This window comes from Salvia hispanica, chromosome 2 (genome assembly GCF_023119035.1).
Source record: "Salvia hispanica cultivar TCC Black 2014 chromosome 2, UniMelb_Shisp_WGS_1.0, whole genome shotgun sequence".
Taxonomy (NCBI): domain Eukaryota; kingdom Viridiplantae; phylum Streptophyta; class Magnoliopsida; order Lamiales; family Lamiaceae; genus Salvia; species Salvia hispanica.
In genome coordinates this window covers 34860510-34887794 of record NC_062966.1, presented here as the reverse complement: position 1 = coordinate 34887794, position 27285 = coordinate 34860510, and the positions used below count along the sequence as shown (strand labels likewise).

The window sequence follows — 27285 nt, the reverse complement described above, 5'->3', positions numbered from 1 at the left end:
TGTCACGTTGTAGATTATACATAATTCAAGTTTGCGAAATTAGAACTTTTGAGAAGTTCACGGAGAAATTGGGCTTTGCTTGAATTTCAAGAACCTTTATTTGAGGACTAATTTTGCGGAGCGGATCACCTAATCTAAAATGGTGCACCATTTCCTACTCCACACTGGTGCACCATTTTAGAGCAGGTGATCCGCTCCGCTAATTTTGATTGACTATTTCTATGTGCTTTGCTTGATTATACCAAACCTAAGCCTAAACTTCCGGGTCGGTAAGACCTATTTGTAGATCCGGTCCAAAATAATTAGGCCCAATATAGATTTGGTTGGGATACCAACCAGCATTCATGGACACTTCTTTAATAGCTGTTGCCACATAAATATAGTTCTTGATAATGAATTACTAGTACTATTTCTACATTTTCCCTTTTGTTTTTTTAACAGTTGTGATAAAGCATGGACCTGAAATTAAAGATCCCAACTACCTACCATAGGCGACAAATCAAGATCCCTTCAGCTTTCACAGATGTTGCTTGAACCCCAAAATTAATACTCAAGTTGGATATTCAACCAGAATAATTAAAACGAAACTTAATCAATTCCTAGACATTGTCTTCTTTTTTTACATAACAATTATAGAAGAAAATGAAATTGAAATTGAAATATGTTAGTTTCTCACACACAGATTAACGACAACCAGATAAGCATTATTTAATGTTGCAATTAGGAGAAGAATAACTGAATCCACCTCTATATTCCGAGTGTAATGTCCTTTAAAGAAAGTGAAAAGCACATGTGCTTGGTTGACAAAGGCTAAACCGCAATAATAATAGCAAATGGGAATCTCTCCACTTCCCAATCTGTCACTGATTTCATTTTTTTCATCCAGATGGATAAACCATTCATAGTCAAATAAACCAACTCATTTAATGATTCTCTGCAATAAAATGAGCTCAGAAAGAAACTAAGGTGGGTTGCTGGCAGAAGTGAATATGCATACCAGAACTATATTTCCATGCTCTTGAATTGATTTCATATTATAAATGCAACAGTCCAAGTCCCACAAGAAACACCACCACGCTGTGTAATAAAAGTTCATGTTTCCTTGAGTGGACCCATTGGGTTCGACGAGCTTTCAATTCATGCCCGTTCCACAGCTCACCCCGAGTTCAGAAACACTCACCGTGATCGGAGAGATCCAAAGGATGAAAACAAATTCGAATACAATATTAACACAGCAAGAATGGATATAGAGTGACAAGAGGGGGATCACCGACAAGAATTTATCCTGCTGTAGTTGATACTTCTGATGAAACTTACAACGGAATCTGTAACAGTCGTTGTCCGAGCAACTTCAGATTTTTTTTTTTTACTTTTTTCTACATAAAAAATTAATTGAACGAGTAAGGTACATCTCATGAACCGTAGTATGGGGATTGACTAGGATGAGGAGATCCACCCGGAGGGCCGTTCGGCTGATGCAAGGGCACGGAGCCTCCGGTCTGGGGAGCTCCGGGGGGAGGATGAGCATTTGGCGAGCTGAAAGGTGGAATAGCTGCGGCTGCATAAGCAGGAGGAGGGGCTGCACCATATGCTTGACCAGGAAATGAGCTGGGAGACGACATGTAGGTTTGTACGCCGGCTGGCATGGTAGGGAACCATGATGACGATGGCGCTGCCTGAGCATGAACCTGTTGTACGCCACCGGAAGTGTAGCCAACTGCTGGAGCGGCTGGAGGGTTTTGCCATCCGGTAGCCTGCTGCATCGGGATGGTGTAATCTCTACTTTTGTCGCTGTATGCCTGCAACATGCATACATGTTCAATAAAAAAAAGAGGCATCGACATAAAGGATATATGTGCCAAGAAACATAAACCAAGAATGCAAGTTCTTTCTTTAGTCAACAACATTAATCGGTCATAAACAAGCCCTTGAATTAGTGTCATCATTGATTCTTTAACTCTGAAGCTCACTTTATACCTTCACATTGAGATCAGTATGACGAGAGTATGATAGATGAAGCTTACAATAGCCACCATCATATATGCAATGACCTTCTAAAGCATCTTTTGCAACAGCTGCAATCGCAATGTCTGCAGTGGAAATTACAATTAAATAGATCAGTTTGTGCACCCAAATCCACTAAATGGACATGAAAAGCATTAACAAACACCTAAAACTCAATAACTCATTAAGTTTGAAACGTCCTAGATACAGAAAAACAATTCTATTTACAGAGAAGGAAGTAAGGAAGGAAGGAAGATACAGCAAAACAATTCCATTTACGGTAGAATGCACATTGGGAAGCTGGCCTGAGCAAGCAGATTTTTGAATTACTAAAAGAGGCAGGCACAAACTAATACCATCATGACTATTTGAGAATACATCTTTAATGTCCGACTTTTTTTAAAACACCCAGTTGTCCATTAACTGGAAGACTGGATCTTGAGGACAAGCATTTTACAAGTAACTTACCAGGATACTGAATCAGTGCCTGCGTTCCCCCATTCTTCTCAAAAATTGCAATCTTCTGGACAGTCCCAAAAGCAGAGAATACCTGATGCAAAATAGCCACGGTTAGATGAAACCATGCCTCATCAAATGTGCAACTAAATAAAATAACAAATAAGCAAATCATTACTGTATTCAGAACATCCACTGTGACAGCATACTGCATATTCTCAATAGAAGCAAGTAGCACGTTACTCTCAAATTCTTTTTTCTTCCCATCAGGGCCTACAACGGGCTGGATAACAACATCGTTAATATGTGTCCAAAATTAGAGCTGGCAAAATTATGTTTTAAGTTAGGAATGAACCTGATGTAAACCATCCATGGCAGTCGGATTTACAGGAAGATGAGGATTTGTATAATCTCTGTGAGTTCAATAAAGGATAATAAAAGCATGTTAAACAGGGTCCGCGCCATATTCGTAATGAAACAGATCACAGATCAAATAGAGCATATTAAAAGACAAAAAATTTAGGCTATCATTGTCAAATTTGAAGTCAACTTATTTACCAGAAGAATCACAGCCACAAATTTCAGATTAGAGTTACAGTTTATAAAGTATTGGTGACAACTGACATGAGAACCGAGATTGACTTATATATACATAAAATCACGGAAATTAACCGGTACAAATACTGTTTACAAGAGTAAGTAAAAAACATAAACTGTACGCCTGTTTTCAAGTAACTAGATTGTATAAATCATTTAGAAAGTTTACAGAGAGATTCTCTGTTGATAAATTCAAGTAAGGAACACCTGTGACAATTTCATCTTGCACTAAGACCAAATAATATGATAGTATAATGCATTTGTCCTTAATCTGAGAAGTAAAGTTGTGTAAGTCCTCATTATGGAACTCAAACAAAAATCGAGAAAGAAAGGAATCATAAGATGGAGAATATTACTACGAAGCCATGAAAACACAGATCTGTGTCATAGTTGCTGAGCATCACTAGACCCTAAATGAAAAAGAAATCATTTAGAGATACCAGATTTTTTTTCAAATACTTTCAGGGACAGGAAAAATAGTTACACACAACAATTATGCAATAAACAAAAATGCACAACAAATAAATATGTGAACAGTGACATTAATATACCTGCTTCGATGAGATTGAAACTTAATATTCAAATCTGTGTGAGCAGAGTACGATATGCGTAAATAACACTCATTTACATGACTTGGAAGAAGGTATCTGAAATTTTGGCAGTAAAAAAGGTAAGTGAAAAGACTGAAAGATTCATTTCACAAAATCATGTCCAGAGTAGAAAACAATGGTTAGAAGAGGAAATGATAGCACTGAATTGTTACGCTTCATACCTGGGTATGCTTCTTCCATCTAATGAATCCCTTGCTGTAGATGCAGTCTGAATATCACTATACTGAATTAAAGCCTGTCGAGATTCAGCAGCATAGCAAAATGTTAGCCAGGATATTCAATTAGCATAGATTTTCAGATGCTTTCTCGGAACTTCACCTGAAAACCAGCAGCCTTTTCAAATGTAGCAATTTTGTGGACAAAACCAAAAGCCGAGAATACCTGAAATGATTAAACTCCAAAGTCAGAAGACCACAAAGAAATAGAGTTAGAAACTTAGAAACACCGGGAAAGAAGCAAGCGAGCACCCAGTCTCAATAAAAAATGATGCAATAGGAGGAACATCATCTAAGAGGATATAAGAGCAGAAAAACACCTGTAAAACTGTGAGAAGATAGGCCTTACAAAGCAGTCACATGACAATATATCCAGATGATCTCCAACAACATACTCAAAAAAGGACCATCTGTGATTTAATTTGGTCTCGTCAAAATTGAAAGCATAAACACTACTTTTTGAGAAGTTAACTTAAATGATATCAATATTTGAACTTTCTCAGACATAGGCTACCATAAGAAGTTTGTTAGATGCTCAAGGTCTAAAACCACAATCACAACCTGACCAAAATGTCTAGATAATGTGGAACAGAATTGAAGCCAATATTGACTGTTAGGCAGCTCAAGAGATTGTAGCCATATAACAAATGGCATAAGGAAGAAATGCACAACTACTTACAGAGATCGAAAGGACCAACTACAGAAATTCCATAGTCCAGCATCTAGCTTTAGGTTCATACAATATATATAAAAGACCATAAAGGCATTCATTAATTAAAATATGATTACTTAAATATTTAATGCTACAGAGTCGACCAATTCAACTGACCCAGTGTCTTGAAACTCATTTTCACTGGATATGATAGAGACACAATTCATTATGATCCTCTTTACATAGTTAAAAAGGCATTACCAAGTGAATGACATCGATGCTGACATCACCAGCTTCAACGCCCTCAATGGTAACTAGCAAAACATTTCCCGGCACATCTCCGGGGCTCTTGTTATTAACAATTTCGTGTCTGTTCGAGTACTGTATATACACAGTCTTCCCACGGATCTGTGCAGGCTCTGAAGACGATGCATAGTATGTAACCATATTAATGGCCTGGTTAAGATCGGACTGCAAAAAAAGGATATATGGAAGATAATCATCAATAAAGAGCTTCAAATTGAAAATGCCAGAGTTCGTGAGAAGAATTCACAGTTGCATATAAAACCAAAACAATTTTTGGATAAATCCATTCTTCCTCACCGTGTTTTCCTCATGAATGTAATAAATTCAATTTACTGTAAGAACTATATTTTACAAGAGAGCATGTAATAGGTGATCAGTTATAGGATCACCAATTAACTTCTTAGAATTGTATTTCATGCATCTAAATACAGTCACAAACACACACAGGTATTACCAGGCTGAAACACTAAAAAGAAGCCATTATATGTTATGTTTAGCTTCATCTTCTTCTTTTCTTTCCTTTCATAAATTTATGTCAATAGGTTGTTCACAAAAATCAATTAATGATAGTTCTTAAATTAAGATAATAACAAATCCTCCCCACTATAAGAATCCTTGTACTGTCTGAGCTACTAAATTGACTATATTTTACTTTTTCCCTTATGGAGTAGAAGACGATGACATCAATATTGATAAAGTATTATGACTTTCATCTTTAGCTGTCACCACATACTAATACAAGTCACCCAATCCTTGCACCTATTTTTCATATCCAATGCAAATAGAAATTTATTTAATACAAAAAACTCAAGGCTTTGCAGCTCATTTTCCCATTAAAACTATTACTAGATCAAAACTCAAGTATAAATCGGATTCCCTCTTAATCAGTGCATTCTATCGAATCATTTCTATGGAAATTCGATCTTCTGCATATCAAATTATTCTCTTAATCCGCGTAGAAAAAATTATGTCAGGCACCCCTCGAAAAGCATAAAATGAAGGCATATGATCCAATAAAATCCAAACAAATTAGGAAAAAGAGCATACGAATTCGACAAAGGCTTGGTTCCGATTTGCCCCGACGTTGCACTTGGTGTTGACAATCTTGCCAAAGGGTTTGCAGAGCTCGATGAGCTCCTCTTCGATGCACTCCCATGGAAGATTCCGGAGGTGGAGAACCTTTGACGGCGTCTGCGTGTACCGGAACTGCGGCTGCGCCGATGTCGACATCGCTGCTAAGCAACCGTCGATTGGGGTTTATCGGAATTCTAGGGTTTCTCGGTGATTTGGGGATTGTCGATTGCCGTTTTCGGTGGTTAATAAAAGTCTACTGTTTTTGGAGCTGAGTATTTGATTTTTATTTTTTTTTATAAATAAATCAAATAAAGTACTATAAATTTAGAAGTAAAGACACCATAGATTCGAACTAAAGACCATTAGCCTTTAACAATCCCATAGGCTCATGTAATGAGTATTTTGTTTTGGTTATCCTTTGTTCGACATAATTAGAGGTGCCCAAAGATTACGGTTTCGGTGGTTAACCGCGAAACCGGAATCGAGAGAATTTACCCGAATCGATATCATCGATTTTAGAATCGTGGTTCGGTTTGAAAATTTTTGAAGCGAAATCATGTCGGAACATCCGGTTTGGGCGGTTCCAAACCATAACCGCGAAAAAACGCCGAAAATTCGTAAAACCGAGCGGGAACTGCAAAAAATCGCTGAAAAACGACGATTTGGAACCATGAAAAACCGTAAAACTTCGCCGAAAAACCGACAGTTTTGGAACCGAAACCGTAATCGCGAAACATCCTCGCAGTTCGGTTCCGGTTCGGCAATTTCCAAAATCGGAACTGCGGGCACCTCCGGACACAATTCTAATAAATAATACTCCTACTACACTCCCTATATATTCTATCTCTATATTAAAAAATATATTTAAAAATTAAGGTAATGAGACTTCTATGTGCATGTGGACGAAAATAGTCAAATAGAATTTCTATTATCAAATGGAATGAGTAATTTTTTTTAATTCCTTTGTGAAAATTAGTCTATTATTATTTGGGATGATAGTATGCAATTTTTTGTCACTCTATCCCCTATTTCTTTTCTCTCTCCTACGTATTAATTGATTTCAATCATTTATATTAAAATTATATTTTCTCTTTTATTTTAATAATTTAATTTTAGAACTCATATTTTTTTATATGAATCACATTTACACAATTTTTTTCCTTGATTTTACACAATTTTAAAGTATTTTATTTAACATTTTATAGGTGTAAGTTTGCTCCCATAAAGAATGGTTTGAGATAAAATGGACAAATGAGAGGTTCATAATGTAACAAGTGACCTACCTAAACTCATGATTCTCAATCAGATTTTCAAGGCCAACAATGTTTTCATCCAATGAATTTAATACTAGTATGAATCAAGTATCCTTTAATTGATGCATGTTGGTGAATATAGTCAATAGACAAAAATGTCACATGTAAACAAAATCTTCCAATATCCACGGAGCAATTTCCTTCTCCTTCCTCATTCTCGAAGATGGTTTTTTAATGAAAACCAAGATCGCATGCCATATTTGGCATCTTTAATTAGGTTAAAATTAAATACTCTTTTTGGAAAAGAGTGTTACACAAACATTTGGTAGAAGAGTAGCTGATAAATCGAAGCCCCATATTATACTCTTGGCTTGTGTAAAGCTACATGTCAAACATTGTTTTGTTGTGTTATTGAATCGTGGGAAATGTGGGGCAACAGTGTTTTGCATTTCCCCCTTATCGCATTCTCTACGTTGGACTCCGCCCAACGCTGCCACTACCCCCGACTTCGTCTTCACCTTCCCAAGTTCAATAGTTAGGTTGCCGAAATCGTAGCCTGGATAATCGTTAAATTTGATTTTGATTTTTTATGGGTAGTAACTTTTATATGAGATGAAAATTATGCAGATGGATGAGACTAAAAAATGAGAATGAACTCGAGTTCTCATTGATAGTGAAGGATCCAAAATTGTTGTTGCATACCTTAGCGGACTAATGATTCCAGAACGGCAAGTTTGGACCGGTAAGACGGTAACCTAATACAATTGGGCACCAAATGCGGCAGTGGACAAGCATGACGAAGGTCAGTACAAGAAGAGCAACAACGCTGATTGTAATTTGAGATGTAAGTTGAGAGATTTTTTTGCATACAAGCCACAATCATGGAAGTGAAAATGATTCCCTCGAGTTGAAGGAAAACGAGAGCAGACATGCAAATTTAGGTTATCTGCATGTAATTTCGTTTGTCATGTCAATATATTGACCGCCATCAATTTTTGTTGAATATTTTATTCATAAAAATAAAAATAAAAATAAAAATAATGGGAGACAACCTTTTACCCTCTAGCAAAGAACCAACCAATGTAGTTTTCAATCTTGATTTTATTTCGATTATTTATCTTGCTTCATTACAACGGACACACCAACTAACCCCTAATATAAACTTTATAGGCATCTACATAAAGTTGGCATTTTGTGTTGGGCTGATTGCAAAATATAATCCGAAATGGCCCGTATTAAATCAAAGGTATGATCATAATTTTAATTTTGTTAGCATTGTATACCATAAACAAAATTTATAATATGAACGATTATAAACGTAATTAATAATAATAAGATTAATATGAATTAACTTCATTACATTATTTGTATATGTGGTGCATCTTATATATATGGAAGGTGCAAGAAATTTTCCATACTAACTAGTGAATATTTTCTCATACCTTTCTTATAAATGAGAGAGGTTATTGGTGAAAGTGTACAAATTCTTGATTTATTCTATAATAATTTGTAGTCAAAATTCATGATAAACTCGGATATTATTTTTTACCAAGATTCTGAATTTTTGATTCCATAATTATTATTGAGTATATACGAGTATTTCAGGAAAAATCAGCCTCATAAAAAAGGGAAAAATCAAAGCTCCCTATTTTAGCTTTGAAACCCTAGATATTATAATCGTCATCATTGCTTGCACATAACCTCCCTGCTGTCACACTTATCTACAATCTCGTTTCTCTTTGCAATTCTACTCTCACGAATTCTGCTAGTAGGTAAATTCTCATATTTATTGAGTACTCTATGTTGATTCCGTCGCAGTTGTTGATATCTTGTTTTTTGTTTCTTTTGGTTAATTTGTGATTAATTGGTTATCTTCGACGCAGAGTTACCCTAATTATACCCGTGCTTTTCAGATCACTGGATATGGCGATTTATATATCGCTTATGTAAAATTTAGATTCTGTTGACTACGAGTTTTTGGTATGAAATACATTGGTTTTAAATCTGGGTGTAATATCATTAGTCTTGTCTGTCCATCTGAGTAGTGGTGGGGGTGTTTGCTTTAGTCGTTAAATCAACCATATCTTGAAGCTGATCCAGTGTTGTTTGTTAAAGAATGACATATTAGACATAGTTAATTTCTTACATACGTGGGGTTTCTCACTTGTTGTTTTCACATTCAACAGGTGTTGACTTTGGCTTTGATCAGCCGAAATTTGTGAAAGGGTTTACGATTTGGTAGTTTTGCATAATGTACCTGATTTATTGAGTCAGTGGGAATTGTTCTCTTTCAGCAGTGATTGGGTCAACTGGATTACAAATTTTAAGTTATTAGTTAGTTTTCTTGGCTCGCTGTATTTTATTAAGTACTTTCTTACGTCTTTCTTACACTGAGCTATTGTATATTGTTTCAGAATGGCTGGTCATCGGAGTAATTATGGCAAGCGGCCACATTCACAGTCTGACTACTCTGAAAGCGGGGGAAATAAAAGAAGAAATTCTGGAAGTGGTGATAAAGACGCATACTCTATTGGACAAGATGATACAGTTTATCGCTATTTGTGCCCTGGAAAGAAGATCGGAAGTATTATTGGAAGGGGCGGGGAAATTGTCAAGCAACTGAGGTTGGATACTAAATCCAAAATTCGAATTGGGGAATCTATGCCCGGAAGTGAAGAACGTGTTGTTACTATATATAGTGCTAGTGAGGAAACCAATGATTTGGAAGGCCGTGATGGTCTAGTATGCCCTGCTGAAGATGCTCTATTTAAGGTGCATGATAGAATTGTTGCTGAGGATTCTGCTGCAGAGGACTCGGATGACCCCCCTCATGTTACTGTCCGACTTCTAGTGCCATCCGATCAGATTGGGTGTATTATTGGAAAGGGTGGACAGATAGTTCAAAACATTCGTAGTGAAACCGGGGCACAGGTTCGCATTGTAAAGGATGACCATTTGCCAACATGTGCTCTGAGTTCAGATGAACTTGTGCAGGTATCCTCAGAAGCCTATGTGCCTTTCCTTTCTTAATGTAAACCAGTATGTAGCTCTGAATTTTTCTTTTACCTACCCTAGCATTTCGTATATTTAAAATTCACTGAGGTTGTTAAAGGGCCCGGTTATCAAAGCCTTTTTTCCTATTCATCTGTTATTTGCACCTTATATCATCTATTATTAATGGTGTCGTATTTTTTGTCAAAAGTAAATGTCTATGGTTGCATATGTCACTGGTGTGCCATTCTCTTCCTGATAAGTACTTAGTTACTTTTATTTCCGTAAGCGAATATACTGAATATGTTCATTTGACTTTGTCTGCATGCTGATTTTTTTTTCTTTTTCTGTTGCTTGTTTGTCAGATATCCGGTGATGCGTCTGTGGTGAAGAAAGCTCTTCATCAGATTGCATCTCGGCTTCATGACAACCCCTCACGATCTCAGCATCTGCTCTCTTCAGCTAATCATACCGTCTACCCGTCTAATAGTTCAGTTATGGGGGCGTCAGCTGGACCTCCAATCATGGGATTGGCACCACTAATGGGGCACTATGGGGGATACAAGGGCGAGAGTGCAGACTGGTCTCGGTCTATGTACTCAGCTCCAAGGACTGAAACAGCGCCTAAAGAATTCTCACTTCGTTTGGTGTGTCCAACTGCTAATATTGGAGGTGTCATTGGCAAGGGTGGTATGATAATTAATCAAATAAGGCAGGATTCTGGGGCAGGTATTAAAGTTGATAGTGCAGCCTCCGAGGGAGATGAACGTGTGATATCCATAACTGCGAAAGAGGTACAAAAAATACTAGTATTAGATTGAGTTATGTTGGATGACCTTTTGTTCTCATCTAATACTAAGAAATCCCCTGTATCTTTTATTAGGTCTTTGAAGATTCCTTCTCTCCAGCAATTGATGCAGCTTTGCGATTACAGCCCAGGTGCAGTGAGAAAGTTGAAAGAGACTCTGGTCTTGTTTCATTTACAACACGATTACTTGTTCCTACTTCTCGAATTGGATGTCTTATTGGGAAAGGAGGGTCCATAATATCAGAGATGAGGAAAGTCACCAAGGCCAATATTCGTATACTATCAAAAGAAAATCTCCCTAAAGTTGCCTCTGAGGATGATGAGATGGTGCAGGTAAAGGCTTGGACTTGGTTTAATGGGTTGTCACTGTCCATCTCATAATTTACTATGAGTTTCAAAATTCAGCTATATGATAGCCATTTATCTTATCCACCATGCTCTTCATGCTTGTTACAATTGCCTTTGGTGTGTCAAAACTGTTAATTTCTACTTAACGTTTCTCCTGGAACTGGAAGTGAATCAAAATGCACTTTAAGTTTTAATTTACATCTCTGCATATATCTGAAGAATTATAACAGAGGAACAAAGTCAGAAGGAGATCTAAATGGAGGGAATCCTTCTTTAGTAAGCTAGCAAATTGATACTTCGGATTACTTCTCAGGTTTCCGGAGACCTTGATGTAGCCAAGGATGCTCTCATACAAGTAACTTCACGCTTGAGGGCTAATCTGTTTGAAAAGGAGGGTGCTGTCTCTACATTCCTGCCTGTCCTCCCATATCTTCCTATGTCCGCAGATGGTCCAGACAGTTACAAATATGAAAGTAGAGATTCAAAGAGCCGTGGGCGTGGGGGTTATTCTTACTCTGGTGGATATGGTGGAGCGGATCTGCCACCTGTGGATACCTATGGTGGTCATGGTGGTTTTCAGGTAAAACTTATGGTAATTCGATTTGTGTTAATAAAAGTATGAGATAGAAAATGCAGTTTGATTTATAATCTTGCTTCTTACTCACGGTCTGATAAAATTCGTCCACTGTCAGAGTGGTAGTGCCAGCTCTCCTTATGGTGCTTATGGTGGGAGCTATTCATCTGGGCGCTCTGTTGGTTCTGGGTATGTTATCTTGTAACTTGTTTGATTTCATTTATAATCTGTGCTTCATTAGAACATGTACCAGGTGGCGAAGAGTATCAGGCCTTATTGTAGTTGCTCCATAATCGAGATGGACAACTGAATGGTTTTCTCTGCAGGCTGCAGTATTGTTTTCTTTAAACCTTCAAGTCCTTAATATTTTTTCTAAGGTTGGCCTGACCTATGGATCTGTGCTGACCTTTAGGCAGTTTATCATTTGAATGAGCATCAAATCTGTTATGTATGACTGTATGCTCAATAAATGGTAGCTTGTCAGCACTGGAAAAACCACCTATCCTGTATATCTAGCACTGCAGTAGTAACTTGGATAAGGTATACATATCCCATTAGTCCCTGATTGCCTGATTTACTTACCAGGTTGTCAGGGCGTAATCATGCTTCACGTGGGAGGAACTATGACTACTAGACGAAATTATTAAATACAGGTAGGCCATGACATTGTTTTATGCACAATATCTTTCATTCAATCCATAGTTACCTGCAAGTGTACTTCTGCTTATCTTGCCAATACCAGCTAATACCAAGTCTTAACAATTTACTGAATTTCCATGCCTATGTCCCGAGATGACTGATGGTATTGTTCTACCTTTGTTTCCTTTCGCTTCCCAACATAACAGCTGAGATACCTGAAGCCCTGAAGTCAACCTCTCGCCTATTTTGATGAAGCCACTTGCCAAAACCAGAAGACCAGATGATCAGGATTTGGAAAAACTGATGGCCCACCTTGATGCTCTTTCCTTTAGGAGGACCGATATCTGAAGACTTTTACCTATTTAAACGCCAGCCCGTTACCATAATTACCAAGCTTAATATGTAGTGCTCCCAAGAACCTGCTGCCTTTGCCCATATTACAACTCCAACATTATGTATCGGATTTGACTTAATATTAAATTTCAGCTGTGCACATTATAATGCCTTGGTTTTGTGTGAAGTAGATATGCTATGGATGTTTACTTCTCACTTCTTGCAAACTTATTGTTACTTTGTTATTGCTTCCAAAAGGCATTTGGTGAATAACCTAACTTTTAAAGCATTTTTAGAGAATTTTGACAGCTTTTGCGTCACTCATATATGTTGGGTTTGTTCACTTTTGTATCTAAAGAATTAGCATCTTTTTTTTTGTGATTACACATCAACAATAATTCTTTATGATAATATGCTGGTTTGGTCATCACTATTGTCAAGATGTTAATCCAGAAGTTGTAAGTTATGTTGTTGGCTGAGGATTTCTGTTATAATGAAGGAAGTGAACATGTCGAGAACCAGGTCTGTTGGAATTTGCAAGCATTTACTCAGTTCTCCGACGTCTTTTGGAAAATCGTGATTGTCATTGGTATTTGTCTATAACTAGAGTTACTATCAATGGCATGCTTGTGGGATCAGCAGTAGTTGAAAACTCTCTCTTCCAACAGGTTCAAATCATGCTACTTTTTCCCACTGCAATTTCTTTCTTTAGGTTGATGAGATCCTGAGACTTCACTATTATGTATGCTTATAGGTTCACGTTTGGTGGATGGCTGTGATGACTACAGGTAATTTCGCCTAAAATATTCAGTATTTTAGTCTTAAACAATCCAATTGATATGAGGTATGGTTTCTGCTCTGGTGATGGTGCAAATCCATAATTTATGGCACTCTTATCTGCAATTTGCATCTTGCCTTTAATGTTGATTTCATATTCAGCCATGGATTTTCATCTAGCAGTGATGAATGCGTCACTTTTGTTTTGGATAATGTTTCATCATGTTTAGAAATTAGAAGCATGTTTGAAGTTGCTTACTTTATTAGAACATAATTTTGTTTATAGTTGGAGCGAGGAAATTTGTCATGTGTAGGTTTACATTCTGCTATCTCGAACAATTTCTAGTATATAAGCCAAAGTGTATGCAACATCACCTTGGGTGTACTTTGCCACAACAAAATACTAGATGCCGGAGAGCTTTCAACTGATTTAGTAGTATTTCTTAGATCAGTTATCTAACAAGCAGAGTGAGCTTGCTGGATCATACTCTCGAGCTTGTCTATATCCAGTTAAGCTCAATCATAAATCATCGTGCAAGTTTATGTATTTTATGAACACGAGGTGAAGTCGTGATCTGGCCTACTTACATATTTTTCATTACTGCCTATTTGAGTTGTGTAGCCTTTGCTATCAAATTGATGTTGGATATATGAGAAGAATCAACATGCAGGATGTTTTCGTCTTTTACATTTCATGATTCGTATCCTTCCAGCTAAAATACTAGTACTAGTCCAAACGATTTATTTTATGTATTGTAAGGATAGTCGATTTGGAAATGGTAATCGCTGGATAAAATTTATTTTACCTCATCAAGAGCATCGGGTTAATATATGGTAGTACTACCTATTTCTGAATTCAGGAAAATTGTATACTTTTATTTGGTGGAACAAAGCACAATACTCATTAAGTAAAAGATTACCAAACAATGACTAGAGCTGGCTATGATCTTTTCAACTATTTTCATATATTCTAAGAAGAAAAATGGGGACTGTTTATGATGTTACCTCCCCTATAAATATAAAAATATTTTTTGAAAATTAAATAAAATCGTGGAATAGATTGTTTTTACTTCTGTTTTCAATAGTGGAGGTGACAATCAAATACTAGATCATTATTGAATTTTGCATGTAGTATGTCCAAGTGGATCCTCGAACTGACCAATCACAACTACATTTGCTTAGAATTTAATTACTTTCATCACAATTGGTAAACAGAGTAAATGAGTGCTGAAAAGCAAAACAGTGATGCAGGTAAGGAAATTGAAAAACATATGGAAGCATCATCAGCACCAATATACAAATGAATGTAAAGCTCATAGTCCACTCTGCAAGGCTGACCTACCGCCACGTGTACACTAGAGTTGCAATTACATATATGTATAGAGATAGAGTGTCATACATCTAAGACTATCACCTCAGTGAGAAGATTTGGGTATTACCCAAGTCAGCACTGTTGAGGAGCTACCATTCTGCACAATGCTGCTGCATTATTTATTGAGAAGCCTTCTTCATTTATTATTACTACTACTACTATTACTTGTAAAGAGAAAATATTTCCCATGTTGAGACTGTTTTCCCCTCCAATGGGATTCTTTCTATCTACATTCTCTACTGCATAGGCTTCCTTCTTCAGGCATTGCTTGCTTTACTTGGCCATCCCCTTGGGAATGTTGTGTTTCTCCTTTCGGGAGGAGAGAGAGAGAGAGAGTCGTGTTGCGATTGGTCGAGGTTTCTGTAATCTCATCTGAGTTCTTGCATGAGGTGATTAGGTTGGAAGACGTAGCCAAGGATGACTTGCCGGTGCATTACATTGTTTGGAACCGGCAAGTTATTTTTGGCTATGCCTAAGCCTGGTTTGTCCCATGCTAGAATGTTGATGATTTGCATAATTTCTAGAGACAACTATGGAAAATGGAGGTGATATGACTAATTACTAATTAGGTTGAAATGGCAGTTTTTAGCCAACTTTTTAGGCTTTTTTTCTTGATTTGCTATTAGCACACCATGTGAGTGTAATAATTTTGCAGTCAAAAGATTAAATTATGAATATGAGGTGTCCTAGTTTTTATTAGTACTACATTTAATTTTATATTATATCATGCCATGTGTCTGTCATTCTGTGATTTGCAGATGTAAGAATACATAAAATGGTTAAGGTGAGTGTCCCTTCTTGCCTTTTCCTCTTTTCTTTTTGGTAATTATTTTTATTATCGAATATTTGTTTGAAGTGGATTTTGTGTTTTTTTATTAATCTGAATCTGAATTATTCTTTCTAGGGTTACTCCCCAGAACTGGTGCCCAATGATGGCAGAAGAAGGAATATCAATATTGTGGTGAGTTTGGAAGCATAAACACATTATAGGACACTTATATTTTAAATGTATTTAATTAACTTGTAGTTTAGTCTATTCTGTATAAGCAATCTAAAACTACTGTACCGAGTAACCAATATGTCATACAATGTGTATAATAAAGAGATCAATATGAGTTAATTAGGGAACAAGATGCATAATTTGAGTATCTAACTATCGATTAGTATCACATACAATAGGTTTTCACAAAACAAACTCACTAGGCACAAAATACACCATAACTTATGAAATTTCTTCTCATTATTACAAGAGGTACTTATAAGTTACTCTCTTCATCTGTTGATACTATATCTTAAACTCCCTTCGTCTCACTCTAAGTGGAGTATTTCTAATTCGGCATCAGATTTTATGTAGTGTTGTTTTGTGAGTATAGTCATTTAGAGTGTGACATTTTAAAAATGTAATATGTCACCATTAATGGTTCATTTACTATACTCCATTTAGTAAATTGAATCTATATCATAACTTATTTTGATTATTGTATTTCATTATAGAATAAATATACTATAAAGTAAGATTTTTGTTCCATTAATTTTTCACACCTATTTTTCTTCCTAAAAAGTATTTTTTAAAACTAAATGGGACTGGTATTCGTGTATCAGCCCCAAACATTAATAAACAATAGGACTGGGCAGCCCCTAATATAATTGAATTCAAGATTATCATCTTACTATTCAATCGAAATTTTCAAATTAGACACCAATTGAATCACACAAACTCAAGTTGCAACAAGATAGAAACAGAATCAATCCACAATACACAGAGATTAGAGAGAGTGAAGAGATGGGTTGCAAAGTAAACAAATAAATTAAAAATAATAACGACAATAGTAACAAACAAACACGAAGGGGAAAAGTCGTTGAAATTGGTCACATGGAATTCATAACAATAGTGTGTGATTATTTAAAAACAGAGATAAGTGGAGTAAAGAAAAAGTGGTGAATAAAATTAAATGGAGATGAGACCTTCCCTAACGAGAAGACCAGTGCCTAGAACCATGAGACCCGCAGCGATGCACTGTGTCGGAGATACGAACGTCTGAGAATAAGCGGAAAGCGTGATTATCGCTCCAAAGATTCCGATCCAAAACGCGCCTTTGTTCTGATCCATTTTCGCCTCCTCTTTTCTCTTCTGACTTTACTTTTCAAACCCAAATCTCAAAACAATACCCAAAGGCCAAAGGCTGTTTATCGACTCTAAAACAAAGTCAACTCTTTTCAGCTTGGATTCAAAAGACTTTTTTACCCTCCTTCGTTGACTCACTACCTCAACTGTGTAATTGCACTACAACCCCTGTTATTTTTAATAGGGATAACTGCTTTTAAAGTCACCTAACTTTCCATGAATTTCGGTTTTTTCACGAACTTTATTGTCGGTTGTCATTTTTCCATATAAGATTTTCCGGTCTGATTCAAACTGTTCGTTTCCTATTAAGACAATGTCCAAATTCTTTTATCTTACTATCTTTATCTTCGTCTTTGAAATAGCTTCGCGTGGATACCTTGTACGCCTCAATCGGAACTCGGATGAAGAAGTTATGACCATTTGATGAAGGCTGCGACCTTTGTGCGACCTTGTACCATCATAATGGCCATAACTTCTTCATCCGAGTTCCGATTGAGGCATACAAGGTACCCACGCGAAGCTATTTCAAAGAAGAAGATAATGATAATAAGATAAAAGAATTTGGACATTGCCTTAATAGGAAACGAACAGTTTGAATCAGGCCGGAAAACCTGACATAGGAAAATGGCAACCGACAATAAAGTTCGTGACATTATACGAACTTTTTAAAGTTCATGGGAAAAATCAGAATTCATAGAAAGTTGATGACTTTAAAAGCAATTACCCCTTTTTAATATATATCAATAAAATAGTACTCTAGTATGAATTTTTGTTATTATGTTTTTTGCCAAATTACAAGGATCCACACCCTTAGTTTTAGATAACATGGATTATTTTGTCAGACAAAATACACAATAATTAATACTTCTTGCATCGGATCGATATAGATATGAATACCAAGTTAATTACTTAGAACTTATTTTGGTTTATTTTCTTTAGCTGTTAAAGTTATAAGATTAACAAACACGTGAGATGAATTTATATCTAAATTTTTGATAACTATGAATAATAATTTCTAATTTACTCAATTTAGTAGGAGTAACAATTATAGTAACTTGAATCCTGATTTATTAATTGAAAATGAGGCGTTTTTGCTTCATCGTCGAACTCAAAGTAGTGTGCAAATATGATTCATTTGCTGTCTGCATTGAAGAACTATTCAAGAAATATTTTTTAAAAATTAAGTAAACGTTCAAAGAATACGAGTCTTAATTTTATACTAGTACTAAAATGAAATAAATTAATGGAAATTGGATAAATATCCCAAAATAGTACTAATACTCCGAGATAGTCAAGGTCAAAGAAGGCCTAATCTTTCATCTAACTTGTAATTTCGAATTGGTTTTTTGAATTGTTGCATTTAAGACACTACATCAGTAGACTTGCCAAGTATCTTTATTATTGTGACACGTATATATATGTCTTGAGTCATTGAGCTAGCGAACGTCGACATCGATATCTTAAGTTCAGATTCAGCAAATATATAAAGGTCGCGGACTGCAAAATTGGGCTTCAGACATTATTGGGTCTTCGGCCCTGAATAAGCAGGCCCATTAACCAATTTGATCCATCTAATTAAAAAATACTAACAAAATTAATAATTCCTGACATATGCATTGGACCTGGAATCCTCAACCATTAATGCGTAAATCAAATTAATCAATTATATAGCATCCATCATTCTATTAACATCATCTACAAAATGCACACTTTCATATGATTTTGGAGATTATATATATTGGAGATGTGCATCAAGTTGTAGGTTTATAAAATCATCGTTATAACAAAAATATAATGACCATTTCTACAGTGGTTAAGCAAAAATATTACTACTAGCATAAGTGATGTCTGAAATTTTTTGTATGGACTATGTCTTTTCAACTTTATTCGTGAATATATTTTACGTGATTCTGATCATTAATAAGGACTTTGCAAAATAATTTAACTAAAATTTTGGATAAATCTAACAGATTATAAAAAAGTAAAATAAATAAATTAGACTTTGATAGGCCTTAACTACTGCTTAATCGCTTTGCCAACTCTACGACTACAACATGTGTACACCTATATGGCTATATGTGTGGTACAGAGAAAAAGGAGGCTCATAAAGGTATAATTGTTACTAATTTTTTGTAACAAAACTAAACTCGTGTGGGAATTGAACAAAAATAATAATGAAATACTCCAAGAAGTGAAGGATTAATCATGGGTTCAGCATAACAAACTACAAGTGGATTGGTTTGTCACGCGGGTATGCCGCGGATAAATTTTCAATTAAATACTTAATTAAAATTAATGAGTTTGAAAGATTCTTTCTGCTATTCCTTATCTGGAAAAAATAAAATTGTTCTTGTGTATACCAAAAAAAGCTACACCATGAAGCAGGTACATGATATACTAACTACGCACATTATTAATTCTGTATATTCCAACCCCCAATCATATCATGCCTATAAATTACTTCACTCATCCAACACTAAATTCATCTTAAACACTAATCTCCAATCTTAATACGTACATACATACATCACAAATTAGCTTCTCTATTATTTTCGAACTAAACCAATGGCAGTTTCGACAATTGAGTTGGGTTCAGGTGCAACTAGGGTTACGGGTGCAAATCGCGGAGTAGCAGTGCTAGATTTCATATTGAGGCTGGTCGCCATCGTCGCAACCCTAGCAAGTGCTATAGCTATGGGCACCACCAATGAGTCCCTTCCTTTTTTTACCCAATTCATCCGGTTCCGAGCCAAGTACAGTGACCTCCCGACCTTCACGTAAGTGCATTATCTATTCGCACTAATTTTTTATGTTACTAATTTTTTCTAGGTCTGCCACTGATGACATGCATGCATTGGCAGGTTTTTTGTGGCGGCGAATTCGATAGTGTGTGGCTACTTAATTCTCTCCCTAGCTGTATCTGTCTCTCACATCATGCGTGGGGCCGCAGAGAAGAGCAGAGTCGTTTTGATTTTTTTCGATGCGGTAACAATAAGAAACCAATTTAATCAAACTGGAACCATATTTGTCTATATTCATGGCATAAATATTACATCCATCTATAATTAATAATCATTTTTTTTTCATTTTAAATTGTCTATAAAAATTAGTCACCTTTTATTTGAGCAGGCAATGCTAGCTCTGTTGACGTCAGCAGCCTCGGCGGCCGCAGCCATTGTGTACCTGGCACACAAGGGGAACATTAGAGCTAACTGGTTCGCCATCTGCCAACAATTCAACTCTTTCTGTGAGCGGATTTCGGGCTCCTTGATCGGATCCTTTGGAGGGATCATCGTCTTCATACTCTTGATCTTGATGTCGGCCTTCACCTTGTCGCGACGCTCTTAAATCATTATCCTATATGCATGTGTGTGTAAATGTAAATGTGTTTGAATTTGTAGGTTTAATGTTGTTTGGATTTGAATTTGGATTTAAGATGTAGTTATTGAGTAATGGAGTGTGGATGTTGTTTCTACTTTCTAGTGTGTGACGGAAGGAATCTGCATTTTGTTGGTTTGTAAAGTCATGAATTTATTTTATACCTATGTTATTGATTTTCTTTTGGATCTATGTATGTGGATTCTTCTTCACTCGGATTCCTTTATGCATCAACTACAAGCTGTAGGATCCGTTTTTACTTTTTATAGTATTACATCTTTTTATATATAAAAATTGAATACATTAAATAACACAAGTATCTATATTTTATTATTTTTCCCAGTACTTTATAAAAAAGAAAATGAAAAAATAGCTTAATTTCGTAAATGGTTACTAAACTTAGTACTCGTATCAAATTGATTATTAACTTTAATTTGTTTTAAAGCAGAGTATTAAATCTTTTACTTATATCATTTTGATATTCAACTCAAATTTCATAATTATTTTATTCTACATAGCAATTAAAATATCACATTATTTTTTGTTTAAGTTAACTAAATAAATTATTTTCCATATAAACTTAAAGACTATCTCCCCTGCCACAGATGAGATGCTGCAACAGTCGAAGCAACCTTTTATGACCACGATCTTCGTCGCCGTTTTGAACTCCAACGCCATCGACGACGATCTTCACAAACTCATCATCCATAACTTATAACTACTCATCATCGTAGCAATCTCCATCAGCTACAGGAAACTATTTAGCTAGAATAGAATAATTAAAAAAATGAGCTAAATTTCAAAATAACATAAGCATAAGATGGAGTAATATTCATTTCAAAACAAATTGAATTTTAGTAACCAATTTGATATAAGTACCAAAGTTTAATAATCATTCATCAAATTAACCTCTCTTTCACCTTTTATTGATTTACTTGAAGAAAGTGGAATATGAGATAAAGTATTATATGTATGCTCTGTTAAGAGTTGAAAATAAAATTAATATTCGTATTTTTAATAAATACTACGGAATACAACGAGAAGGAAACATAAAAATGACTCTGAATAGAATGCGTTATTTTCACCCAAACAGCTAAAATCGAAGTCCAGTCCAGCCCAGTTTATATTAGGCCCAAATCATAAGGCTCAGGCCCGTAAAATATTGGGTTAGAAAATACTATTACTAGGAGTAGTAAATATAGAAAGTTAGGGGTAGAGCCACACAATTATTTTATACCCAAAATGGCCTAATCACCGTGGACTACATTCTAAAGACTTCATGACTAACCTAACCCAATACATGATTGAAGTTTATCTGATACATAAAAGATACACCAGCTAAACATTTTAATTATGTGATTAAATTGATTTTCATTTTATTTTACATTTTTCATACTATATAAATATCTAAATAGACTCACTTTGTATACTCCATAAATAAAATGACACAAATATTTAAATATAGTAGGTCATTGATTCGGTTGAATATCTTCAGGTTTAAAATGATAACAAATATTTAAGTATAGTAGGTCATTAATTTCGTTGAATGCCTTCAATTTTCAAGTTTGAACTTCATAGCAAGTCAAAGCAAACCATATTTTTATTGAATTTCTATGTTTTTGCATTAGTAACTACTAATTCTTGCCATACTAAATTTGACCGATCTAATTCCTATAGTGGAATCATGCACCAATTACTAGTGTACATCTTCATCTCCTAATCATGTATAAATTCACATGGAAATGTCTCCACAATCCAACACATCCAAATACAAACATATCACACAAAATCCATTTGCAATACAAACATTTGTTTTTAGGCTTATTAAATGGCAAAGGACAAGGAAAAGGCTCAACAAAAGGGTGATAAAGAAAATGTTGAACAAGAAGAGGAGACTCCGGCTCCGGCTCCCCCCAGCAGAGGAATGTCATTGGCCGATTTCATACTGAGATTCGTTGCCGCCGTTAGCACCATGGGCAGCGCCATCGCTGTTGCCACAACGAGCCGATCGCTCCTGGCCTCCTTCGACAACTTCAACAATTTCATCCACTTTGCCTCTCGACAATATCAAGATTTCCCTACTTTCACGTAAGTTTTTGAGTTAATTAATTTATCCATTTTAAATTTGTTGTCCGCTTTGGACTAAACCCATATATACATATTTGTTTTTGGTTCTGAATTACTCCCAAGAGGTCTCATACTAATTAAAACTGAGAAACACATATATAATGTTATCTGATGTGGTATGAGTTTGCACGCAACAAATTTTGATCATGGATTGTGTCGTGAAACAATAGATTTTTTGTGGTGTCGAATGCCATGGCAACGGCCTACCTGATTCTATCGCTGGCGCTATCCATATTCCACATCTTCAAGACCGGCGCCAAAGTCACCAGGACTGTTCTAGTCATACTCGACACGGTAATGACATGAACATGATTTACTACATTACAAATTTTGATCTTTTTTTTTAAATTTTTATCAAAATCATCACATAATAAAATATGGGAATTTTGGCAGACAATTGTGTGTGTTTTAACGGCGGGAGCATCGGCGGCTGCAGCGATTGCATACGTGGCACACAAGGGGAGCTCGGAGGCGAATTGGGGGGGAATATGCGATCGCTACAACTCGCTGTGTGAGAGGGTTTCTGGAGCTTTGGTTGGATCCTACTTAGGAATTCTTGCTCTTATGCTGCTCATATTTTTCAATGCTGTTGCTCTCTCAAGAAACTGAAATTTCATATGCAATAATTAATTAATAATCTTCTTTAATTTTTTCTGTCTACATGAAGTCCAAGATTTCTTGTATTTTTTTTTTTAATTTTCGTGTGTTCATGTCTATAGTTGGCAATGTAATCGATTTCATCTACTTTTTCATGGATATTGAGTTGTATTCATCACCTGTGTACCTTCATCTCTAATTCTAGACAATTCATTACTAAATAATATTGGCATATTCTATCCCTCATAGTGATTCAAAAAATAGGACGAGAACTATTATGATCGATCAATCAGTGGCTTGTACCGCAATTTTTACAAAGCAACTATCAAACTAAGCAATTTTACGCCACATTTTTTTGTTGCATAGAAAAGAGAGAGAAATTGTACTACTACTAATATCCTAACAGGGGCATAGCCGGACCTCGGAGTTTTCCTGCTTGTTTAATAGAATACGATGAGGAGACCTCTATGTGGAGAATAAAAAAATGTGCAGCTCATGCGGCATCCCTGTCGACCAGTTAGCAAGAAAATCAGCTGCAATATTAGCTTCTCTATAAATGTGCTTCACGTTCACCTCCCATATATTGTCAGTCCATGAATGCCCATATATGTCTTACTAAGCTATAACTACTACCCTCTCATGATCTGCCTGATTTGTCTGAGTTAAGCATATGAACCACAATTGAGTTAATACTTTCGACGTCTAATATTCGAATGTCATGGTTCCAAGAAAACTTTAGTCCATCTAAAATAGCCAAATTTTATGATTATTACTAGAATTTTCCTAAAAACTATGTTATTGTTTTGAACGTGTCTTCCTCCTTATAGAACAGCCTGTTTCCATAGTCCTCTTTTTGTCTACTGCAGTTATTCTTTTTAAGGAAAAAAATATTTAACATCAGCACATTGAATAAATATCTTATTTGTAAATTGAATATGACCTTAGATTCTTAGAGAAGTGTCAATTTCAAGTTTTTGTACAAAATTGATGTCAATTACTATATCCCATTTTACCCGGCCTTTATTTCATCTCGTTTAGCTCTTTGATGTATACTACAATGGTTGAAATTAAAATGAATAAATTTATACACTTGTTTAATAGTAGTATGATTTATTACAACATGGGACAGAATCGACTATACCTTAATTTCCCTATGTTAATGATAAGTACGATTCATGTTTTCTACTGTTTAGTATAATAAGCGGTATCATGGTACACTACAACTTAATTAATAGTAGTGCATATGAAAGTCGTAACTATACAGTTTTATCAACTTTTTTAGAAAATTAACAATCGCCAACTGGTTTCGTACATAGTCTGGTATGTGTCGATTGTGTCAATGCATCCTCTATTGAAAGCAAACACTTTGAATAAACCCGAAATTAGTCGAATCAAAGAGCAAAACATTTTGCCATTTTCAGCCAAACATTTTGGGTCATGTCTCTCACTGGTCTCAATTTGCAGCAAATGTTTAGACAACCTAACTAAATCCCCAAACTTTAAATATCTTTGCTCAGTTCACTGAATATATTGCGAGGTTCTGGTTTATGTCTAATCCCATTGATGATTGGAATGTATCTATTGACAAGATATTTCACAAGGGAATACTTACTAATTATGTTCATCTTTGTTTAAGTAATTAATTGGGTGTTGTCTTGACATTAATCATTCATGATTAGGAGCAGCAATGGTGCATGCATTTTGATGGAGTGTGAATTAAAGTACAAGTTCAAACATGGATATTGAATGATGGATTTTCACCAGCGGGCCAATCTCACCTAAATTTGTGTTGGTTGTAATATTTTTAGTTATGACACCCCAAATTTATATAAAGGCTAGTAAATTGTTGGGCTGGAAATTGTTAGTATTTGAATTTATTTTAAGAGTAATTGCTGTAGATTTTTAAACTTCTAGTATCTTTTAATTTTACATATATCAGTGTTGAATTTTGCATATAATAGTGTTAAATTCTACCTGTAAAATATTCTGTAATAATTAAACTCGTGACGATCCTAAATATGATAGTTTTACCGGTTACAGTTACAACCCATGGGGCATGGGATAAGGACTATATATGGATTGGACAAAATGCTTTTTATTGAACATGTGCGTACAAATATAAAACATTGGTTGAAATCTTAATCGAACTATATGTGGAATATATCTTGAGTTTCACCATCACTTCAACATTAATTTTCTAATAACTGAGACTGCAAGATAACGAAAATTAGTCAATACACATTAATTAGACGGTGGATGATATGCTTAAGTTACGTTCAAATTGTTTCACATTACTATTTTTATATTATTGACAAGTCAACAACAATAACGTGCATCAATTAACATTTTAAATAATAAATTAAAAAAAGAACGAAATATTCTGCCTAAATACTCGGTTAAACTATTACTTTTCTTTAAATTCTATCACTTTTTATTTTAATTCAATCATGAACTGCCACAACTCTGACCAACCAAAATATGAATGTAAACTAGACAACTCTACCATCATCCTCCAAATTGTGGAAACCTTTGAAGTTGAGTATAACTATATATTGCGAAGTTTATGTGGAATACATGTGTAAAAAGGAGTCTCTTTTAATAGAAATATACTATAGTAACTTCCTTTTCATGTACCGTATGTTCAAAATGTAGAATTTATAAAATCGATTTTAGGTAGTGTTGAAAAAGCACATGGATATTTTCTTGTCTAATGCCTACGTGTATGATGTATTCCCACTCAACTTTTATGTACCAAAAATTGTACTATCCAAGATTAAATTAACACTGTTTCTTACTCCCTCCATTCCGCAGTAGTGGAGGCGCTTCTTTTCAACATGTTATTTAAGAAAAATTGTGTTAAGTGAGTTAAGGAAAAGAAAAATGAAACAGGACATGAAAAAGGTTGAGAGAATAAAGTAAGAGAGTGAAAAAAAATGTGTTGACTTTTACTAAAAATAGAAATGACTCTAATACTATGGAACGTATCAAAATGACAAAATGACTTAACTACTATGGAACAGAGGGGGTATTAATTAATTGAGCAAAACATGGTGATGTTGTTCTACCCGCCGACGAAGTTAACTGTGTCGGACTGACTTAAAATTCGCACGATACTTGCAAAACAGGTTGACAAGTCAAAATATCGCCTTTGCCATGGCTTACGATGTATTTTGGGCATCGCAAAACAATATTTTAGTGTTTTTTGGGCATTTATAAATTTTCTGAAATTTGTTCTATTTCCGTTTCAGTTTATAGGGTCTGCAAACCACTTATAAATAATGGGTTTCATTGTGTTGTTTTAGAATGAGATTTGATCATAATAATTTAAATTTTCAGAAACTAAAATTTCTCAAACATGTTCAGTCATTATTGAGACATGTTTACGTCAAATATAAGCTATAAACTATGCACATGCACGTGGAGAAAATGGTATTTGCAGCATACGACAGTTGAAACAATAAAAACCCTAGTTTCAAATCCATTGCCGACGACATTGTACAGCTCACATTCTCATCAACAATTTCAAACGTGAAAAACTGAACAAGATTAACACGAATATCGCTAGCCTAACTTTGAAATTTTATAAACACAAAAGTGGAAGTGCACGTGCTACCTGGCGTCGAATCAGAGGGCGCCGCGTGGCTGTCCCCCGCCGTGGATTCATGTCCGAATTGCTAAAAGCATTGACCGTTTTGTTTTGGTCAATTAGAGTTAATCTTAATCGCATTTGTTTAACATAATAATGTTAGGTCGGTTTTACCTTAAGCAGTTTTCAGCCAATCAGAAGTGGTGGAGAGTTCTAGGAGCGGCGCAGTGCTATTGGATTTCTACGCCCTATGCCGTATATCTTCCATTTTTCATTTATTATTATACTACTTGTTCTACGCATTGAAAAGTTTTAAAAAAATTATCGATTAATTCAATTATAAAGATATTAGATTTTAAGGTCAAGTTCTTTATCGATTAAACATATACATTGGCTAGGGAATAGGGATGGATATTTTTTCATAATCTTGCATAAAAAAAATGCTAACGTAGTATTATCTTT

At 35.3% G+C, this 27285-nt stretch overlaps 4 protein-coding genes across 16 annotated transcripts; 3 read left to right on the top strand and 1 right to left on the bottom strand.

The window, feature by feature from the left end:
• Nucleotides 1–1203: 1203 nt before the first annotated feature.
• On the bottom strand, nt 1204–6185 carry LOC125205061 (polypyrimidine tract-binding protein homolog 1). Of its 2 annotated transcripts, none has more exons than XM_048103863.1 (10): nt 5889–6180; nt 4797–5006; nt 3987–4049; nt 3830–3903; nt 3609–3704; nt 2816–2873; nt 2639–2743; nt 2473–2554; nt 1978–2090; nt 1204–1799 (listed from the first exon to the last, which is right to left on the bottom strand). In XM_048103863.1, exons 1-10 carry the CDS (start codon nt 6069–6071, stop codon nt 1413–1415), a joined length of 1371 nt encoding a protein of 456 aa, XP_047959820.1. In that variant the 5' UTR covers nt 6072–6180; the 3' UTR covers nt 1204–1412. The 2 variants fall into 2 exon arrangements, with proteins under 2 accessions (XP_047959820.1, XP_047959821.1); XM_048103864.1 differs by having other exon boundaries at nt 1644–1799; nt 2025–2090; nt 5889–6185.
• Nucleotides 6186–8783: 2598 nt separating this feature from the next.
• On the top strand, nt 8784–16046 carry LOC125205060 (RNA-binding KH domain-containing protein RCF3). Of its 12 annotated transcripts, XR_007173701.1 has the most exons (11): nt 8784–8940; nt 9583–10162; nt 10525–10953; nt 11043–11300; nt 11629–11895; nt 12008–12078; nt 12475–12542; nt 13361–13529; nt 13616–13649; nt 15769–15794; nt 15915–16046. XR_007173701.1 is itself a non-coding variant. In XM_048103860.1 (9 exons), the coding sequence occupies exons 3-8, from the start codon at nt 9584–9586 to the stop codon at nt 12521–12523; spliced, it is 1653 nt and encodes a 550-aa protein (XP_047959817.1). In that variant the 5' UTR covers nt 8797–8940; nt 9355–9406; nt 9583; the 3' UTR covers nt 12524–12542; nt 12735–13077. The 12 variants fall into 12 exon arrangements, 4 of the variants coding, with proteins under 4 accessions (XP_047959815.1, XP_047959818.1, XP_047959817.1 ...); XR_007173702.1 differs by lacking the exon at nt 15769–15794; XR_007173703.1 differs by lacking the exons at nt 15769–15794; nt 15915–16046 and adding an exon at nt 14882–15274.
• Nucleotides 16047–19639: 3593 nt separating this feature from the next.
• On the top strand, nt 19640–20725 carry LOC125208144 (casparian strip membrane protein 1-like). The gene is made up of 3 exons (XM_048107720.1): nt 19640–19912; nt 19997–20120; nt 20265–20725. Exons 1-3 carry the CDS (start codon nt 19701–19703, stop codon nt 20481–20483), a joined length of 555 nt encoding a protein of 184 aa, XP_047963677.1. The 5' UTR covers nt 19640–19700; the 3' UTR covers nt 20484–20725.
• A 1572-nt stretch (nt 20726–22297) lies between these two features.
• LOC125203789 (casparian strip membrane protein 1-like) lies at nt 22298–23287 on the top strand. The gene is made up of 3 exons (XM_048102238.1): nt 22298–22601; nt 22811–22934; nt 23034–23287. The coding sequence occupies exons 1-3, from the start codon at nt 22342–22344 to the stop codon at nt 23247–23249; spliced, it is 600 nt and encodes a 199-aa protein (XP_047958195.1). The 5' UTR covers nt 22298–22341; the 3' UTR covers nt 23250–23287.
• Nucleotides 23288–27285: the final 3998 nt, after the last annotated feature.

Excerpts from the sequence above, each read along its gene's own strand:
- LOC125205061 (XM_048103863.1), bottom strand. The coding sequence starts at position 6,071 with ATGTCGACATCGGCGCAGCCGCAGTTCCGGTACACGCAGACGCCGTCA. Across the intron at positions 2,091-2,472 it reads GGCACTGATTCAGTATCCTG|ACATTGCGATTGCAGCTGTT; the intron begins GTAAGTTACTTG and ends TTTCCACTGCAG. Across the intron at positions 1,800-1,977 it reads ATACTGATCTCAATGTGAAG|GCATACAGCGACAAAAGTAG; the intron begins GTATAAAGTGAG and ends TGCATGTTGCAG.
- LOC125205060 (XM_048103858.1), top strand. The coding sequence starts at position 9,584 with ATGGCTGGTCATCGGAGTAATTATGGCAAGCGGCCACATTCACAGTCT. Across the intron at positions 11,896-12,007 it reads GTGGTCATGGTGGTTTTCAG|AGTGGTAGTGCCAGCTCTCC; the intron begins GTAAAACTTATG and ends GTCCACTGTCAG. Across the intron at positions 12,079-12,474 it reads GGGCGCTCTGTTGGTTCTGG|GTTGTCAGGGCGTAATCATG; the intron begins GTATGTTATCTT and ends TTTACTTACCAG.
- LOC125208144 (XM_048107720.1), top strand. The coding sequence starts at position 19,701 with ATGGCAGTTTCGACAATTGAGTTGGGTTCAGGTGCAACTAGGGTTACG. Across the intron at positions 19,913-19,996 it reads AGTGACCTCCCGACCTTCAC|GTTTTTTGTGGCGGCGAATT; the intron begins GTAAGTGCATTA and ends ATGCATTGGCAG. Across the intron at positions 20,121-20,264 it reads TTTTGATTTTTTTCGATGCG|GCAATGCTAGCTCTGTTGAC; the intron begins GTAACAATAAGA and ends TTATTTGAGCAG.
- LOC125203789 (XM_048102238.1), top strand. The coding sequence starts at position 22,342 with ATGGCAAAGGACAAGGAAAAGGCTCAACAAAAGGGTGATAAAGAAAAT. Across the intron at positions 22,602-22,810 it reads CAAGATTTCCCTACTTTCAC|ATTTTTTGTGGTGTCGAATG; the intron begins GTAAGTTTTTGA and ends GTGAAACAATAG. Across the intron at positions 22,935-23,033 it reads TTCTAGTCATACTCGACACG|ACAATTGTGTGTGTTTTAAC; the intron begins GTAATGACATGA and ends GAATTTTGGCAG.